The sequence below is a fragment of the Stenella coeruleoalba genome (assembly GCF_951394435.1).
Source record: "Stenella coeruleoalba genome assembly, chromosome: 10".
Lineage (NCBI taxonomy): Eukaryota > Metazoa > Chordata > Mammalia > Artiodactyla > Delphinidae > Stenella > Stenella coeruleoalba.
In genome coordinates this window covers 3,528,535-3,549,299 of record NC_137156.1, presented here as the reverse complement: position 1 = coordinate 3,549,299, position 20,765 = coordinate 3,528,535, and the positions used below count along the sequence as shown (strand labels likewise).

The 20,765-nt window shown below is 43.6% G+C and overlaps 1 protein-coding gene across 3 annotated transcripts in view; it reads left to right on the top strand.

The window, feature by feature from the left end:
- Nucleotides 1-20,765, top strand: part of LYRM4 (LYR motif containing 4) — a 117,308-nt gene that overhangs the window by 13,024 nt on the left and 83,519 nt on the right. For all 3 annotated transcript variants that reach the window (XM_079933043.1, XM_079933045.1, XM_079933044.1), the window contains exon 2: nt 18,078-18,198. In XM_079933043.1, coding sequence (XP_079789169.1) covers nt 18,078-18,198 — 121 coding nt within the window. The remainder of the gene's footprint in view (nt 1-18,077; nt 18,199-20,765) is intronic.

The following is a 20,765-nucleotide window of genomic DNA, read 5'->3' as shown; positions in this document are numbered from 1 at the left end:
AGGGGTCGGTGCTCCCAGCCGGCACCCGTCAGCACCCACTGGCCTCCACGCCTGGTGTTCGAATTCCCAGGTGCTTACTGCTGCTACCGGTTCGCCCCTCCTCATTGCCACCTTTGCTGCAGCCCGTCAGGCATGCAGGGCACCGCTGTCTCCTGGTCTGTCTCCCTCTCTTCCAGGTGGAAGGCCCCTCACATGCACCCCGACCTCTCACACCCGCTTCAACCCCTGTGCTCTGATGATCCGCCCCTCTGTGCATCCTTTCCTCAGCCTGCAAACCAAGGGCCTCCTTCCTGTCCTGGCTGGGCTGCCAAACCGAGCGGGTCCAAGCTAAAAACCTGCATGCCTCCCTGCCGCATTCCGGCCCTCCGGGCGAGCGGGCCTCCTGCATGCCCCCTCCTGGGCGATGCTGGGCTCTCAGGCTGGAAGCCACCTTACCTGTTCTCCTGACTGTACCACAGCCAGTCGGTCGTCTTGCCCAGCGGGTCATCTCCTGTGCTTCTCCTACCAGGAAACACTTTGTGTCTGCACAGTGACTGTCTTTGCTGGCCCTCACCAGTTTTTGTTGGGTTTTGTAACAGCCTTCTACTGCTCTCCGCCTCCTGTTCTTGGTTCTTACCAGGCATCCTTCACATTTGCCGCCAGAATGTTTTTCTAAGTCTCATCACAGCACTCTCTGACGTCTGTGTTTAAAAGTAGCGCAAAGAGTTAACAGTAGTAGACTTCTTCCTTTAGAAGCAAATTGGTCAAGAAACTTCGACTAGGTAGAGCTCAGATGAATAAATGCTGACTGAGAGGCAAGTAAATATGAGCCATAGTGTAGGATTATGAGTAACTATGTCTAAGACATTGTTTATCTACATGAAATATGTTAAATTTGCTCGTAAAATTCAGGTATTCAAATAGATTAGTTTTTTCGCTGCTGGAAATATTAAGAATTGACCCTGAGTCAAAATTTGCATCTGCTTCCTATCATATTGAAGCTTTAACAAAATAAATAGGATCATAAAATTAACATTTTATTGTTCTTCAGAGATCTGTATTCACTTCACTACTCTCACTGAATTAAATTACCTTTAGTTATTTGTTTATATAAAGATAAAAGGCAAACTTGATAGAATAAAATATGGATTATTTACAAGGCCTTTGGACTTTCTCTTATTTAAAGGCGTGAATTTGTTAGCTGACTTAACTTATGTATCTTGTGCTTATGTAAGTTTGGATAATCAATAATGCCCCTTTACATAGTAATTCTCTAATAAGAAAAAATTCTTTTTTAGCATGAGTATAGAATTGCTCTGCAGACCTTGTCTTGAATGACAGTAGCTTCTCAACATTTGTTTTGCTATATTGTGGTTAAATTAAATTTATTTGAACTGGCCTGGGGACCTTACCATCTTTTAGCGCTATTGTTCCAAATTCTCAATTCATAAATAAGAGATTTTGGAACCCCATCCTTTCTCACACTGAAAAGAATCTGCATTTAATTTTATTCTTAATTGAGGAAATCAGGAAAATAAGGGTAAGAAAACCAAAATGAGACCTGGAATGAGGTTAGCAAGCAAACTGAGTTCTTGGAAGTGTGAACATTTGGCAGCCATAGTACCGCCTCCAGTCTGGCTCTGAGCTTCCCAGGAGGCAGAGGGGACCACGAGTAGTTACGTGAGCCACAGTGTCATGATACAAAAGCAGCCGTGTGCCTAGAAGTGCAAGTCTTCCTGGTACTAAAACCCAAGAAGTTTGTCTTGTGGCTCGTTGTATGCAGGGCCACCTTCTTAGCATAAATTCCATAGGGCGGTTTCTTCTGGCATCTCATAATCTTGACTAATGACACAAGCCCCCAGTGAATAAAGCAGTTCTGCAAGAGACCAAGATTGCAAGTGCCTGGTGTAGAGTACCCAGAGGGATAGGTAGAGGGCTTGCCTTTTAGTGAATCCTCCATAAATAGTATTTATTTCTAAGTTTTGATTCATTTTGAATAGCAGTGGGTGTGAAGTTATGCTCCCAGGTAAGATCTAGGCTAAGTAGAAAGCTTTGCCCCTACATTGAGGGATTTACCATGACCAGAACCAGAGACCCCTGAGAATCTCAGATCCCCTCCAGTTCAAAACCTTCCAGTTCTATACCTTAGAGATTTTTTTAAGGGGCTATTATGATGGATGATCTGTTTAAACAAAAGAACTTTCAGGTGAGACACTCAAGTAAATTAGTTATAAAATGAACCCTTGTGTAACTAAATCGGTTTATTCTATAGAATTAGTGTGAGCTATGAGCCACTTAACATGTGCCCAAAATTAAGACTGATTTCAGAAAATTTTATCTAAAGCTAATTTTCCAAATATCTTGAGCTCAGAGCCATTGTCTGTTAAGACCACTCTTGTTTGTTAAAGCTTGATATCTGCATTCAGTAGAATGGCTTTCCCTCTGTGCTGAGAGAGAGAGAGAGAGATTTCACTACACTTTGTTCTTCTCAGGCGGTCATAGTTTTGTTGACATAGAGTCTCCCCCAGAAAGGTAAGAGTTTAGCATTTAGCATACTGATAACATTTCTTCCCATTCCGAGCCAATATATTATATATATTCGTCATCTCAAAACTAGTGAAAACATTTTATATTTTCAGATATTTTCAGTGGCAGTCAGTTAGTAAACACATTTTTTTCTGATGAAACTGCTTTGTAACCGAGTAAGCTTGGACCCAGAGGTAAAAGAATGGACCTTGAAGTGTGTTCTTAAGACTAACACAACCAGATTATTTTTCTGTCTAAAGTATTCGAAAGTAACTTACCTCCACATATTTCACGTTTAATGGATCAGAATTGTGATGATCAATTTTGTGTTCAAATGCTGTATGCCAAACATAGCAAATGTTGAAATATAACAGTAACTGGAGGTATATGTAAATTCTTTCCAGAACTAATATTACTAATTTGCTATAGTGTGTATTAAATGAATAGTAAAGAAAAGACACAAACATGTAGTTAGTAGGTGAAAGATTAAAATAATATCTAAGATTGCTTGTTAGACTAAAAAATTCATAACTATCATTTTAGTCTGTTTATATAATTCTTCTGGCTAAATGTAATTGAATTCTTTTTCCTGTTGGAATAGAAATCTTACAGTTATCATTGGGTCACAGGTTTTTGTGGGAGTTTCTCTCCTTGTATTCTAGCTAAATAAAATTTTTCAATTCAACAGTTGTTATAGAGCACCTACTGTGCGCAAAGCGTAGTATGTCCTGTGGGGACACAGAGATGGACAAGGTCTGGGCTCCTGTCAGGTGAGACAAAGAACCTGGAAGATGTGCCCATAAGTCCCAGCATCCCAGGCAGCACGATGCGGGGTAAGGGGGCTGGACAGCAGTGCTGCAGACAGAGTGCCACAGGGGCCAGAGGCCAGGAGATGGCACAGAAGGCAGATGTGCTCATTAGTGGGAACTAAATTCTGCCTGGGAGCTATCACACTGAAACCACAACTTCACCTTGAATATTATCCCACACCCTTAATCTCATCACTACATATTACCAGAGGATTCCATCCTCATACTTTTTAAAAAGTAGTCTTCCTCTTTCCCTCCCTCCTTCCTCCAAGACTCTGTATTCCTTCTTCCATATTTTTCTTTCCTTTCCCGTATGTTTTCCCAGTCATATAGAAATAAGGGATTTTGAATTCTATATTTGTCTTTGGCCTCCCTTTGCAGAATGGCTCTCCACTCTGGTGAAATTCCTTTCACCCTTCAAGGATGTCAACCGCCCTAGAAAGACTTCCCAGACCCCCAGGCTGAGTTACTCCCTCCTTCCTCTCTATTCTCAGAGCACTTCCCATATAGTCCCGTTATAAGATACAGTGATGTATAGTGTGTCCCAACCCCGGGAGCTTTGTGAAACCATGGCTGGTTTCCACTTGGATCCTAAGCACCTCGCGCCGAGTCTGGGGCCTAACAGATGAGTGTGAGCGAATGAGCAAGACCTTCCTTTGAGCAGTAAGTGCATCTCACAAAAGTCTTCTCTTCTCTGCATCTCGGCGATATTCGATACAAACAGAAAGAATATTTTTAAATAATGGTGAAGAGTCCCTCAAAATTAACATTTCAAATATAAAGCAGCCTAAATTTAGTCCTCTTAAATAATGAGAGTTTTTATTTTGTTGGGTTTTTTTTAACATCATGATAGAAAATATATGGTACAGGCTGTTTTAAGAAATAGGGCTTGAAATTAGAGTCAGAATTTTGACCACCCTTCTTTATACAGAGTAAGATGGTTAGTTACAGTGGAGTGAAGGGACAGGCTGAGGAAAGGGCTACAGAATACCAGCCTGACACAGGACACTCAGGTAAGACCAGGTTGCACATCCACGGATCAGCATCTTCTCAAAGCCAGGACTGCCCGCAGTCCTGAGCACTGAGGCTAAGACCACTGTAGGGGAGGAAAAACTTACTCAACTCTCTTATGCTCTGTGCACGGAGCCTGTGAATTAAACTGTCAGAAGACTAACAGGAGAGACCATGTACGAATTTTATTTCATGTTAATATTTTTGCATAGCATGGAAGGAGCTTCATAGAAAAGTGGCAGCCCCAAAGAAGCAGTTAGACTTGGGGGCTTGTATACCATTTTTACAAAGGGCGGTAAATTGTGGAGCAGTGACTAGACAAAGCCAAGGGATTTGGGCAGCTAAGGACAGGATATTGTTGGAAATTGACTAGGAAATATGTGGGGGAAACTAACAGAAGACAGGGTTATTTAGTGTGGTTTGTGTAGACTCATCTCAGCATAAACTCCCCATATCTGGTGGGAAGAATGTTTTCTTCCTGGTACCAGGAGGACACCTTTCTCATGGGAAATTTATGCCCTGCTTTTGGCAGAAAAGAGAAGGGCAGAGAGCCCTTCCTGCATCTGCTGTTTCTCAGTTGCCTTCAGCTCAAAATAACCAAATGCCAAAGTGGCATATTAGGGCATGGAATGTTCTCCCCTTCATTATCATAATTTGACTTTGGACTTGGCTGTGGGATCTGTATGGTGGGGACCTTTTGGAAGAAGGGGCGGGGAATATATTGACAATCTCTGCTGTGACTCATGGACCTCACACATCTAAGATCAGCTGATGCACTTGGTAGGCTGTGTTGCCAGAGGGTTAGAGGAGATACAGGTGCAGCTGTGCCTGGTTTGCGGCAGGTGCCCTGGATCCATTAGCTGCTGTGAGAGGAGGGTCTGTAAGTAGCCTCTGATGAATGAGCAGGACTTGCCTGTGGGAACTGTTGGCACACGCCTGGGACCGGCCCTTTCAGCCTCCAGCCTCTGAACCTTGAAGGGGCTGCCTGGGTAGCAGTTTTGTCCAGATCAGCATTTCCCAAAATGTAATGGGTGTTACTGGAGGGGGAGAAGCCCTGTGAAGGAATCTAGGTGCCTAACTTTGCTTTCTCACATTTCCAGGCATCTTCACTGCTTTAATGTGTAAATATTCTTTGTGGCTCTTCCTGAGGGAATACTGGTATTTTCACGCAGTGCCTGGTGGGAAGTGTGGGTCCACATGTCAGATCTGACTCTCTCCTGCTTTGGGCTCTTGAAAGCACTTCTAGGCAGTTGGAGGGCTCCCCAAATCTGCCGCATCACTCATTGTCTGCCTGCCATCGTTGGTCTTATCCATGAGACCTCCTTATATCTAGAAAACATACGTTGCTCACTTATTCTTGCTGGTGACTAATGGCAGGAGGAAAGGATAAAATAAACAAAAACGCATTTTATTTGGCTTCTTTTTAGCAGCACTGATAGGAAATTTTAATGAAGACATTTGAGTTTAATGACCAAGAGGAATTTTTATTGTTCGTGCTTTATTTTCCCCCATAAAGTGGAAAATCCAAAATTAATTGAATATTCTACCATACATAGTTATTCTCCTCAAATTTAAATCATTTAAAGGTCCTGTCTTACATTGGCATGGTTCACACTATAATTTTAAAATAAAATTTTTAAAGCTGTATTCTGTAGTCTAACTTTTAACACTTACTACATGATGAAAGCTTGGGTTTGCTTTTTTAATACCAGGTCAGGCTCATCTCAGGTAGATGAGGGGGTCGCAGGGGAAGAAGCAGAAAATCCCATCCCTGCACGTGGAGCTTTTATGTCGTGGTGACCCTTTTAAAAGCAATACGGCCAGATCCGTAAGAAGAGCATGTGTATATGTGAAGACACTTAATACTTGAGCATTATCTTTGTTTTTGCCCTCACAGGAGTAGTTTGAAGGACTCCACAAATGAAGGACATGTTTCTCTTTTGGTCCAGGAACATGTGAGGGGGGGACTGTGGGTCTGAGCTCTTCGAGTCCAGCTAGCGGGGCACCCGTGCTGTCTACACAGCCGTGTCTAAAACCAAGAAACGGGGAAGCCAGGACCCCGCCGCTGCTCGATCTGTATGCCTCCCTGCCACAAAGCTAGACAGTGTTTTATAGGTGGCCTTTACTTTGATAAATTGGTTTACATTTTGAAAAATCTTGTTTGCAGCAAAATGTCAGTGGCAATGAGGATAGATCCAAGTGGTAATTAGAAGTTTAATTTTGATGAATTGTAGGTTAAAGATCTTAAATGTTTTTATGCACCAAAAAGGAAGCCTGGACAGAAACACTCCTAAACTTTTCCTCTAGGGCCTGAGGAGAGCATCTGCTACAGGACAGTGGAACTTTTCTTTCTTTCCGTTATTTATTGTTGTTTTTTTTTTAAAGAGACTGTTGCCTTTTTAAAAATCCCCATAGAACTGTACCTAAAATCTGCAGTTATATAAAAATGGTTTTTAGGTCATAGTGTTTTGAATATACTTTTTGTTATATGTACATAATTTTCATATTTATTATTTTAATACATAGAGGCCATGAATTTACCATAATTCCTTACACACACATCTGTCGTTTCCATAACTACACCTGGGCAACTGAACTCAGCTGGACAAAAATCACCCAGTTTGGCAAATGGGTACTGGATGTTACCAACCTCAGCTGGCTCTTCTCATTGCATAGAGAGTTCTGGAAGTCTGGTCAGGCTCTCTGTTTCTGAAATAATTGTTTTAAATTCCTCTTCTCAAACTTCCAGTCCTCCTCACTCTTTTTTTATAATTTTGTTTTCTGATGTATACTCCAGAAGCCATAACATAAAAGAATAAACTCGTATTGGCACAAAAACAGAAATATAGATCAAAGGAATAGGATAGAAATCCCAGCGATAAACCCACGCACATATGGTCACCTTATTTGTGTGTGTGTGTGTGTGATACGCGGGCCTCTCACTGTTGTGGCCTCTCCCGTTGCGGAGCACAGGCTCCGGACGCGCAGGCCCAGCGGCCATGGCTCACGGGCCCAGCCGCTCCGAGGCATGTGGGATCTTCCCGGACCGGGGCACGAACCCGTGTCCCCTGCATCGGCAGGCGGACTCTCAACCACTGTGCCACCAGGGAAGCCCCGGTCACCTTATTATTGATAAAGGAGGCAAGAATATGCAATGGAGAAAAGACAGCCTCTTCAAAGTGGTGCTGGGAAAACTGGACAGCTACGTGTAAAAGAATGAAATTAGAACACTCCCTAACACCATATACAAAAATAAACTCAAAATGGATTAAAGACCTAAATGTAAGGCCAGACACTATAAAGCTCTTAGAGGAAAACATAGGCAGAACACTCTATGACATAAATCACAGCAAGATCCTTTTTGACCCACCTCCTAGAGTAATGGAAACAAAAACAAAAATTAACAAATGGGACCTAATGAAACTTAAAAGCTTTTGCACAGTAAAGGAAACCATAAACAAGACAAAAAGACAACCCTCAGAATGGGAGAAAATATTTGCAAATGAAGCAACTGACAAAGGATTAACCTCCAAAATTTACAAGCAGCTCATGCAACTCAATATCAAAACAACAAACAACCCAATCCACAAATGGGCAGAAGACCTAAATAGACATTTCTCCAAAGAAGGTATACAGATGGCCAACAAACACATGAAAGGATGCTCAACATCACTAATCATTAGAGAAATGCAAGTCAGAACTACAATGGGGTATCACCTCACACCAGTCAGAATGGCCATCATCAAAAACTCTACAAACAGTAAATGCTGGAGAGGGTGTGAAGAAAAGGGAACCCTCTTGCACTGTTGGTGGGAATGTAAATTGATACAGCCACTGTGAAGAACAGTATGGAGGTTCCTTAAAAAGCTAAAAATAGAACTACCATACGACCCAGCAATCCCACTACTGGGCATATACGCTGAGAAAACCAGAATTCAAAAAGAGTCATGTACCACAATGTTCATTGCAGCTCTATGTACAATAGCCAGGAAGTGGAAGCAACATAAGTGTCCACCGACAGATGAATGGATAAAGAAGATGTGACACATATATACAATGGAATATTACTCAGCCATGAAAAGAAACAAAATTGAGTTATTTGTGGTGAGGTGGATGGACCTAGAGTCTGTCATACAGAGTGAAGTAAGTCAGAAAGAGAAAAACAAATACCGTATGCTAACATATATGTATGGAACCAAAAAAAAAAAAATGGTTCTGAAGAACCTAGGGGCAGGACAAGAATAAAGATGCAGACGTACAGAATGGACTTGAGGATATGGAGGGCTCAGCGGCCATGGCCCACTATTGCCAATTTTTCTTTTATTGTGGTAAATTACCGATTTTGTTATGTCATTAGGCACTTTTAAATAATTCATAAGTAATTATTGTAATAATTTAGAAAGCATAAATTCCAATAACCAAAACTAATTATTGTTAACATGCTGTTTCCTTGTAGTTTTTCTGTACCTATATTTTACCTAATTGAGAGCATCCCGAATGTAAAGTTATATCTGCATTTCAGGAAACTTAACATTAGAGGGTAAAGTTAGATTCCATATTCAACATCTTCCACTAAAGTTAATTCCAGGAAGATCAAAGAGTTAAACGTAAAAAGATAAATCACAAAAATTTTCAAGAATACATGGGTGAATATTTTTTGTGATTTCACAGTAGAGAAGACTTTTGTACATATATATAACCAGAAGTCATAACGTGAAAAGTGTTACACTTTACTGCGTAAGAACTGAATGTTTTTACGTGACAAAGCACACGCACATAAAGTCAAATGACAGTCCAAGGAGAACATTGCAGCTCACCCCAAAGGGATAGTTTCCTTAACACCTTCCTAAATAGGTCTTACAAATCAATCAAAAAGACAAATCACTCAGTTAAGAAAAGGCAAAGGTTATTAACAGACACAGAGGGCTTTAAACTTGTGAAAAGGTGGTCAGCAGCACTCATAACAAGAAAAATGTAATTAAAAGTGAAATGAGAGGGGCTTCCCTGGTGGCGCAGTGGTTGAGAGTCCGCCTGCCAATGCAGGGGACGGGGGTTCGTGCCCTGGTCCGGGAGGATCCCACATGCCGCGGAGCAGCTGGGCCCGTGGGCCATGGCCGCTGAGCCTGCGCGTCCGGAGCCTGTGCTCCACAACGGGAGAGGCCACAACAGTGAGAGGCCCGCATACTGCAAAAAAAAAAAAAAAAAGTGAAATAAGAGACCATTTTTCATCTGTTAGGTTAGCAAAGATCAGGAAGTTTCATGACACGTGTTGGCAATAGTGTTGAAAACCAGCAACTTACATGTTGCTGGTGGAAGCTTGGACCGGTCCCTCTGCAGAGAGAACTTTGATGATATTTTATCAAATCTACCATATACATATCCTTTGCCCTACCGGTTCCATTTCTACGAATTGTTCCCACAGACACACATGCACGTAATGCTATAGTAATAGCAAGATCAGAAACAACCTAAATACCCATTAATAAGGGGCCCACTAAATGGACTGTAATTCACGCATATGGTGGAACCCTGCACAGCCCTTTATGGGTCAGCTCATTTGTACTGATAGGAGATGATTGCTCAAATACATTTTTATTCAGGAATTAGAGGTGCGCCATATGTTTAGAACCCCACTACTTATGAAGAGAAGTATACACATAGCGGGTATAATACGAACCCAGTATCTCTGGGAGGCTACACAGGAACCTGGCAACTGTGATTGCATCTCGAGAGAACAGGGTCTGGAGCGGGAGGGAGACTGGTAATTCTCCTTACACCTTTTTATACCTCCGACTTTAGTATCTGCAGCTTTAAGGTTTTTGAAGCATCTCTTTAAAAAGCTGCATGATGTCATCATTTTTGAACATTTAAGGTTGTTTCTATTTTTAATGCTTATAAACAATTCTGTAATGCATATCTTTCTGTATACATCTTTGTACATATTTCAGATTGTTTCTGTAGGATCATTAAGAATAGAATTAGTGGATAAAAGATAATGAACATCATTATACATTATGATGTATGATACTATCTTCCCCACAGGAGATATAGTTCATATCCCACCATCAGGCTGTACATGCCCTTTAGGTTTTTTTATTATTATTATTTATTTATTTATTTTTGGCTGCATTGGGTCTTCATTGCTGTGCGCAGGCTTTTCTCTAGTTGTGGCGAGTGGGGGCTACTCTTCATTGCAGTGCACGGGCTTCTCATCGCGGTGGCTTCTCTTGTTGTGGAGCACGGGCTCTAGGCACCTGGGCTTCAGTGGTTGTGGCACTCGGTCTCAGTAGTTGTAGCTCATGGGCTCTAGAATGCAGGCTCAGTAGTTGAGGTGCACGGGCTTAGTTGCTCTGCGGCATGTGGGGTCTTCCCGGACCAGGGCTCGAACCCGTGTCCCCTGCACTGGCAGGCGGATTCTTAACCACTGCGCCACCAGGGAAGCCCGAAACTCTCTTCGTCTCATTCATGTGCACAAAGATGACCTGTCATATTATTGAATCAAGGAGTACGTAAGTATCAGCTGTCCAGAATTTCCAGGGAATGCATCCTTCTGGGAAGCTGAGTTCCCATAGTTTTCTAGACGTTGATGCTGTAAGTATAGGAAACTTTCTTTAAATTTTGTCTCTTCGTTAGATATATTACACATTGATATGTGGACATGTGTCACGGAGTATAACTGTAATCTACTTTTCCTAGTTTTTTTGGTTTTTATATATAAATTTATTTATTTATTTTTGGCTGCATTAGGTCTTTGTTGCGGTGCGCGGGCTTCTCATTGCAGTGGCTTCTCTTGTTGCGGAGCATGGGCTCTAGGCTCACAGACTTCAATAGTTGTGGCACGTGGGCTCAGCAGTTGTGGCTCCGTGGTGTGTGGGATCTTCCCGGACCAGGGCTCGAACCCGTGTCCCCTGCATTGGCAGGCGGATTCTTAACCACTGCGCCATGAGGGAAGTCCCATGCCCTTTACTTTTTAAAAAAATTCTGCTAATTTGATGGACAGAAAATTATACCTTGTTTAAATATACATTTCTTTGATTGTGACCAAGGCTGAACATTCATATATCACCTGTCTCTCTAAATTTAGTCACTTTTTGGGTTCTCTCGTGAATTACTGGTCCGTGCTGCTCACTCATTTATTTACTGTGGTCCTTCTGTCCTTCTGTTCGATTTATATGCGCTACTTACATGCTAAGGATATTAATCTTTTGTCATATTTGTTTCTAACTGGGTCAGGTCTTTAAGGACGAGTAGGAGTTAGCCAAGAGATCGGGCTGGAGGAGGACACACCACATGTGGAGAAACAGCAGGCCTGCCTTCAGGAAGAACTGAGAAAACTCCAAGTCTTCCCGTAAAGCTGCAGGCAGTGTTTCATTCTGGAAGTGGTGCTGGGTGGGGTGGGGTTGATGAACAGGAATATACCGTCCATGCTAATGCACTTGACCCTTATTCTGAAGGTAATAGAAAACCGTTAGGGAATTGTAAACAGGGAAGTATGTAATGGGTGTTATTTACAGCTGCTCCCAAAACTGAGAGCCTTTGGTCTCCAGAGTGGGTTTCTAATAGGAAGTTTCTAACAGGAACTTTACCTCCTTACCCATACCCTTCTCGTTGGCTATTGTCCTCCTTCCTAAAGTAATTAAACTCAGTTATTTCACTTACACTTAATTGCCTTTGTCACTAGCTTTTTCCCTCATAATGCTCGCAGCCCAGCCGCTTTTCCTAAGACATACTTGGCACTTGAACTATTTGTAGCAGTACTTAGAGCAGTGTTGGGAGATAAGATGATCTTTTTAAGCTTTGTGATGCCAGAGACAATTTTCTTTAATGCCTTTGCAAATGAATAAGAACTTGGCTCATCCCAAGTACTTGTCAGAGGTTGGATAGTTGGGGTTTATTGGCCCCTGAGGAGACACAGCTTGGAGTTGAAAATCCCAGACTGTGTTCAGCTGGGTTCAGAATCCAGCTCTGCCACTTACTGGACATTTGATCTTGGCCTTTTTTTTTTTTCCTAATCTCTGAGTTGTAGTTTGTGCGGATTAAATCAGATAATGTGTATCCAGTTCTGAGCACAGTACCCTGTGCATGGTACCTGTGCCAGAAATCATAGGTATTATTTGTCCCTTTGGACCCTCAAAAGAGCACTGGAAATGACTAGAAAGCGCCCTTTTCTTTGTGGATTTTGAAAATAGAAATCTGAGGTTATACTTATCTCTGTTGCGTTCAGTATTACCTGCTTAAAGTTCTTTTTTTATCCTTTCTTAAAATATTTTTCCTCTGACCTTGGAGTTCAAGGTTTTAAAAGTAAATATCTTGGCATTGTCACTGTCATCTGGTTGTTAAGTCTCAATGAACCGTCTCAATTTTTTATAATCACTTCTGGAATATTTTCTCCATTAGAACTTTAATTACCTACACAGTCCACTTTGTTCACACTTATTATTCATAAGTTATATACCTTTGCCCTCTTCTGAAGGTTATTTTTTTCTTACATATTTCTCATCAACTTATCTTTCTGTGTTTTAGATTTGATTTCCTAGTTTGTCCTCTCTTCTGGCTTCTGTAATAACTGTTAATTTTTACTTCCTTCAGCTGTGTACATAATTATCCTCTAACATTGCCGTCTTTGTTTTGTGGGGTTTTTTTTCCCTTTTTTTGCTTTTCTTAAAAGTGGGCAAATGTAATGTAGCTCCTATACTATTTATCTTTCAATTTTCTTTAGAAGTCAACCTATTGAGGAATAATTTACATACAATAAAGTATCCGTTTTAAGTGTGAGGCTCAACCTTTTGACCAATATACAGTCAAGAACTGTTCCATTGCCCCAGAAAGCCTCCTCAGACCCTCTGAGTTCCCTTTGCCTGGCTCTTATTTCCTCTTTCATGATTTGGGTGTGGATTTCATCCTCCAGCCGCCCCTGAGGCCAGTAACCTTGTTGATCTCCACCTCCCACAGTGCTTACATGATAGGCCTTCTAGACTTCTTCATTGGATTCTCATGGTGAATTTTGTAATCATTCCCTTTCAGAGGTTAATTCAATCTTTGTGCTACAACCCTTTCCATTCTATTTCTTTATCAGTTTCTTACTCTTTGTTGTGATTTCCTTACTGATTATTAGTATTTTTCTTGAAGGTCTCTTTGATATGATATTTGGATAAGTTTGTATATTTAGTAAATATTTATTAAGCTCTCTCTCTGAGCCAGGCACAAGGAAGACAAAAGTCCATACTGTGTGGGGCTACCATTCCAGTGGGAACTTAAACATTCGTAAGAAGGAAGCTTTCTGCTCTGTTCCTTACCCAGAGTACTTATGACCTTCAGATGATCCTTGAGCTTCTCCTCTAAAGCTGTTACTATGCATTCTATTATACACAGCATACATACACCATAATCCCAAGACTCTTGCATTAATCTGAGGTAAGAGCCTGAACCAAGATTAGAGCTGAGGGTTTGGAGAAGTGGAAGATGATGCAGAAGACTGTAAGTTGAAACAGTAAGATTTTGTGATTGTCTAAATGTAAGGAATTATGGGAAAGGAAGGCACTTAGGATGAATACCCAAATGCCTGACTTGGACAGTTGGCTGTCTGAGGATCCTCCTACCTAGGAATGAAATACTGGCCATTGGGGAAAAGGGAAAAGAAGATGATAACTTCAGTTTTCAAAGTGTTCAGTGGGAGAATTTGTAGTGGGCATAGTGGGCGCCTTTTGTTGGCAAGTCCAAAAGGCAGTTAGGTTCTATGGATTGGTTTTATGGTCCAGAACCAATGGCATATATACATATATGGTAGTTGAAACCTTGGGCATAGACGCCGTTACTGGAAGACATGTTATTAAAATGAGGTCCAATATGGAGCCCTAGAGAATACAACATACAAGAGGTAGCAGAGTCAGATAAGCCCGCACGGAAGACTAGGAAGAAACAGCTAGTAGACCTAAAGGATAAGAGGAGAGACTAGCCAGCTGCGGAACTCTCCGTCCGCAGAGCAAAGATAGATACCTCAGTAACGGTTTGCAAACACTATCATCTGTCTCACTATAAAAGTTGACTTTAAAGATCTTACTTTACTACGTATTATGAAAATTTTTGTTACCTAACATTGGTGGCCTGTGTACGCACTGAGTGGCCTTTAGATATTAAGGCTCGATGAATCTTAAGACTTGACCTCAAGAAGTGAGCAGACAGCGGTGTCACGGAAGCACACATCATGGTTTCATCAGGCAGTATGGCCTCAAAGGTGTGTAAGGGTGAACAGATGATCTGAAGCAGCAGTAGGGTCCAAGGGCGTAGCCGCACTCTCCTCTCAGCCCCGTGGAGTCTGGAGGCAGGATGAAGCAGCTTCCCCCTAGTGGCTGCGAGGGAAGCCTGTCTTCAGGAGCAGGGCATCTCCGAGTTAAGGCCTGTGGAGGGAGGACGTCCTTCCAGGCAGGTGCAGGAGTTTGCCCCAAAGAGGCCAAGAGAAAGGGTTGAGTCGTTTTGTTTCTGGAATACTTGGCTTGGGGCTGTGGGAAGGGGAAAAGGCACAGGTGTTTTCACAGGATGGATAAGCAGAGAAGCCAGCATGTGGGGTGGTGACGAAGGATGACAGAAATGAGGATATTACATCAGCTGGTTGCCAGATGACACCTCTTGCCCGCTGAAGCCAACGTGAGCCTCCAGGTGCTGGGTGGCTGTGATTATTATGGCCTGCATTTGGCTGACAGTGGTTCTGGAAAGAGGTGAAGCAGGACCTCAGGCACCGTAGAGCTGTCGTTCCTGCCGGCCGTATTGCCCTGCGCCAGGGACATTGGAGTGGCTGGAAGAATCTCACAAAGGAGTTTGATCCTTGCAGTGGGGAAAGGATAGCCAGTAGCACCTGTGTACACTGGAGGTCTGTTGGCACGGAGCAGGGAGAGGGGGTCGAGAAGAAGAGACTCGTGGGAATCTGCTGCACAAAGTAGCCCTAAGAAACTGCAGAGTTTCCGGACGGTAGAGGCAGAGCAGTGACGTGTTAGCAGAACCACCTGCCGTTTCTGTGGATGCCGTCTACTTTCTCATGGTAGCCGTTGCCATTCTGTTGCCCTTTACGTGTTAATTTTTTGTCTTATTTCAGACAGCGTCCGGCTCCCGCTAGGGTCGCCCCAATGCAGGCCGTTGTGCAGCAGCTGTTGGCTGCCGTCTCCTTGGCAGCATCTCACGTTTTTCTTCGAAATGTTCTTGCTTAGTGATACAGTCAGGGGACTGATGGCAAGAACGTGTTCGAGGATAAATGGGTTCCCTTGGCAGCGGTGAAAAAAACGCAAATGATACAAACCAGGGCGGGGCAGGATTGAAATAATTGGTGGTTAGCCCCTTCCTAGAAAACGGGAAGACTCAGCCCGATTTGTGGTTGCCTTCACAAAATGATGACCATTTGAAATAAGAATCATATGAGTAAAAACTGTTCATGCAGTAGTGGTTTTATGGTCCAGAACCAGCGCAGTGTCTTCTCTTGGGGCAAAGGGACCTGTGCTCTAGACGTGGGCGGGGGGAGCAAGAAAGCGGGGAGGGGACCTTTCCGTGTCACTCGTTCCACAGGTGCAGCCAGAATTGGAATGACAGCTTTTGATCTTGCTTCAGACACATTTAATTGGAAGATCAAGAGCTTCGTTCCTTTAGGTATAGACTTTGGGGAGACTAGAATACACAAAGGCACGCTTAGAACGCTGACCTTGAACTCAAATGATACAAATTGTTGAGTGTCTTCAGCTATTTTCTAATTTCCTTAAACTTTAGAAGAACTTGGGTCGTTGCGTTCCGAGACATACTCCTTTGCTCCTAGCTATTCTGGCTAGTTGCTGGCTTTTAGAAGAATGAATTTAGTAATGACCACTATTGCCCATGGTATTTTTCCAAAAAGAAGAATTAAAACACTGGATGATTCCCTGAGGTAAATTCCTGTTGTAAAACCAAGTCTGCATATGGAACGAAAGATTAGAATTAAACTATTTTGTTCCTTCTCTATTCCCATCACCACCAGAAAGAAACTGTTTTGGAGGAGCGTGTGGGTGTGAGGGAGAACAGTGATGTTGTGTGACACAAATAACCAGTATGTTGTGCACGAAAGGTGCCAGAGATTGCTTTAGCCACCCAGCTGCTGCCTGCAGTCTTGTTAGATTAGCAGCTGTACATGAGGAAAATCTATATAACTCTATGTATGTATATCCACTTCCAATCCTCGTGACTCTGAGATAGATGCCGAGTGCCCAGAAGCTCCGCGGCAAGCACTCCAGAAGGCTCCCATGGGGCTAAGATGAAAGACTCCGCAGCAGCTCGCACCCTGAAGTGCAGGCTCCTGAACCGTCCACTTTTCTCCCTGTGGTTCTTAACGTTACAAGATTTCATTTTCTCTTGCTTTTAAATGCAAATGGACTTGATATTTGAATGTTTAATTTTCTTTTACTTTAGGAAAGTTTATCTAAAACAAAATTAGTCCTCTCCAAAGTAAGGTTTCCCAGTTCAGTTGTATCCATCCCCCCGCTCCCGAGGAAATTGCATTCCCCTTCCCTCATTGCTCTGCTGCTTTTTCCGTTCTTCGGTTTCTAAATGGAACTAATGGTTTCACGTGGATTCTTTAGCTGGTGTTTCAAGGTAAGTGCAGAGCAACCGGAGATCATACAAACACTAGAGACAGTCGCGTCTGGTGTGTCTGACTTGGGCGGCGTCTCCTTGGTCCTCGTTTCTGTCTGGTGAGGCTGAGCAGGCGTCGGGGTTAAGGCCATCACTCTCTGAGTGTGGGAGTCCAGAGGTTACCGACCTTTGAGTCGTCTACTGTGGCTAATTATCCACACGACAGCCTGGTGTGACCCCAAGGGTGTAGGGTGAAGCACAGGCTGACGTGAGGAGAGGGGGTACTAATTGCATTAAGGTGTAACAAGAAGAGGAAGAAGAAAAGAATAGCTTTTATTTCTTGAGTTTTTCTACGTACAGGTTTCGTACCAAATTCCAGACACACATTATAAAGCCTAACCTTCCCAACAGCCCTGAGAGGTAGGCAGTATTAGGCCTGTTTGACAGGCGTAAGATGAGGAAACAGGGGCTTATGTTAAGAAGGTTGCCCAGGTTCTCACAAACAGAAGGAACTTGGAAAAGAATTCAAACCCACGCCTGTCTGGTGTGCAAGGCTTGCGCTTAAACCGCTGCCCTGAACTGCATGTGATGCATGTTGGGCGGGGCTGGGGGAGTTCATGTGTGTGCACGTGTGTGCACTTTAGAGAGGGAGAAGAGCATTGTGGTGTCATCTCCACTCTCAACTGTGGTAGGGTCGCAGTATGGATCCTTGCCTGTTCTGTTTCACAAGAGAAGGTGGGATGAGACCGGAAAGCTGACCCAAGCGTGGCATCGGTCACCGTCTTGGTACACACACACGCAGTGCATCGTGGCACCTGTCAACTGTCGTGTTGTCTCTGCACATTGAAGGTTCACTTATCCATGTTAATGGAGGGAGGCCAGTTGTGAATAACCGTAAAAAGCCAATAATCTAAGGAGTGTTTCAGTCGCACTTTACCATTCACACCTGACTCGTTTGGAGTAGATTCATCTCCCCGAATCTTTTTGCTCAGTCATCCCAGGATAGTAATGGATGGGCCTGTTCCAAGAGCAGAGAGCAGAGGTGATTATCCATCCACAGGGGCCTAGCAGACAGCTAATTCCTAAGGAACCACTTGTGAATTCATTTTTAAAAGCATCGTTTCAGACACACTGACACCTTTTCCTTTTTTCCCTGAATTCGTTTAGAAGTTACGCCATCAGGAGGATAAGAGATGCCTTCAGAGAAAATAAGAATGTAAAGGATCCTGTACAAATCCAAGCCCTAATGAATAAAGCCAAAAGAGACCTTGGAATAATCCGTCGACAGGTAAGATGGTTCAGTGATGTACGGTTTTTCGTTAAGAGCTTTAAGCTTTGACATGTCCCCCTTGATTGGTGTTTGTGAGTCACACCACGGGATCATGAAACTCTCTTCCTCTTTTTTGTTTTTATTTTTGGCTGTGTTGGGTCTTCGTTGCTGTGCGCGGGCTTTCTCTAGTTGTGATGAGAAAGGGGCTATTCTTGGTTGTGGTGTGCGGGCTTCTCATCGCGGTGGCTTCTCTTGTTGTGGAGCACAGGCTCTAGGCGCCTGGGCTTCAGTGGTTGTGACACTCGGGCTCTAGGCGCCTGGGCTTCAGTGGTTGTGACACTCGGGCTCAGTAGTTGTGGCTCGCGGGCTCTAGAGCGCAGGCTCAGTAGTTGTGGTGCGCAGGCTTAGTTGATTCGCAGCATGTGGGATCTTCCCGGACCAGGGCTCGAACCCGTGTCCCCTGCACTGGCAGGCGGATTCTTAACCACTGCGCCACGAGGGAAGCCCAAGACTCTCTTCCTCCTATTCATGTGCACAAAGAAAGATGACCTGTCCTATTACTGAATCAAGGAGTACGTAAATATCAGCTATGCAGAATTTCCAGGGAATGCATCCTTCTGGGAAGCTGAGTTCCCATAGTTTACTAGACGTTGATGCTGTAAGTATAGGAAACCTTCTTTAAATTTTGTCTCTTCGTTAGATATATTACACATTGATACGTGGACATGTGTCACAGAGTATAAATGTAATCTACTTTTCCTAGTTTATATATATATATATAAACTTATTTATTTTTGGCTGCGTTGGGTCTTCGTTGCTGCGCGCAGGCTTTCTCTGGCTGAAGCGAGCAGCAGCTACTCTTCGTTGCGGTGCGCGGGCTTCTCCTTGCGGTGGCTTCTCTTGTTGCAGAGCGTGGGCTCTAGGCTCATGGGCTTCAATAGTTGTGGCACGCGAGCTCAGTAGTTGTGGCTCCGCGGTGTGTGGGATCTTCCCGGACCAGGGCTCGAACCCGTGTCCCCTGCATTGGCAGGTGAGTTCTTGACCACTGTGCCACCAGGGAAGTCCTTTCCTAGTACTTTGAAGTCATAATTCAAGATAATGTTGCCCTTTTCTGGAAGACACTGCTATGAACCTGAATTTTGTTGCATGTGGAAGGTGTATCTGCAGGTGCAGGTGGTGTGAAGCACAGCTGCTTAGGTACTGACCCCAGAAGGACCCGGCGGGGTTTTTATTTTCCTCCTGTAGCAGTGCTGGCGGCTGCCTTGGCTTGTGCTTGCTTTGCTCTTTCTCGTGAGGTGGATGGAGCACCTGCAGCAGCCTGGCCTCCTGGGTGGTGTGACTTGTCCTTCTCTGCAGAGTTCACCCGGGAGCCGACGGCGAAGGCGGCCTGCTGGCGACTGGCTCTCTCACCCCTAAAAATCATCCTTGTCACCCGGGAGCCGACGGCGAAGGCGGCCTGCTGGCGACTGGCTCTCTCACCCCTAAAAATCATCCTTGTCACCCGGGAGCCGACGGCGAAGGCGGCCTGCTGGCGACTGGCTCTCTCACCCCTAAAAATCATCCTTGTCACTCTTTTTCTCTGATTTAGCAGCAGTCACGCCATAAGCTCCATTTCTGCTTCCCTTCGTTTTTCTCTCTTCCTTGCAGTGAAGTTGTTTAGGGGTGGAGGGAAACCCCTTACATTTTCCTAAGATCTGTGAGTGTGTTGGAAAGGGCTTCTTTAGCATTGTCAGGAGATGCCAGCTTGGCTGACATTATGTCTTATCACGATATGTGACGTGTATCGGGATATATGTTTATATCTCTGACCCTTCTGCATGCTTGACTCTATAAACAGTTCGATAAAGAAGCAGTATTAAAAACTAGTTTTCATTTTCTGTCAAAATTAATAGTCTTGTTATGTTGGAACAATCATGGAACAATCCCTTCTAGAATAACATTTCAGATTCAGACAACTCTCCCTGAGCTCTACAGTTATCTAGCAATAGGATAACTTGGCCACATTCAGACAAGCCTAGGAAATGATCTTTAACTAAGAGCATGAAAAGATAATAGGATAGTCAGAAAAAGAAGCTGGTCTGCACGTTTGCATGTGTGTTAATAGAGGCAGAGAAAGGGGTTGCCATTTTAAAAACTCTAGAACAATGGCATTTTCCATGCATCAGTGGCTGAATTTTATGGGGTGCTTTAGCACTGGAACTTGGAGAAACAAGCAGCCTGCGTCCTTATTTTGCATAAACTCAGGAAGATTCAGTTCTTTGGCTCTTCCCCATGCAGAAGTTGGCAAGCACCTCCGAAACAGGCTGGTTTTATCTTTTACTGTAAAGTTGCTCGGAGTAGAAAGTGCTTAGAAAAGGGACCTGTAAGTAATTCGTGCCACCATTTCTTTAGTTATGCAATTGTCTGTGTCACTTGGTTTGAAATGCTTTTAGAAAAGAAGAAAAAAAAGAAAGGATAGACTGGCTCTCACCAGACATTCCCAGTGGATCCACACAAAACAGACTCAAGCTCTGGGGCCACGGGTCGGGCCCTCCCCAGGACAGCCTGCCAGGTGCACCTTCCTGGATGGGGGACAGAGCCTGCGC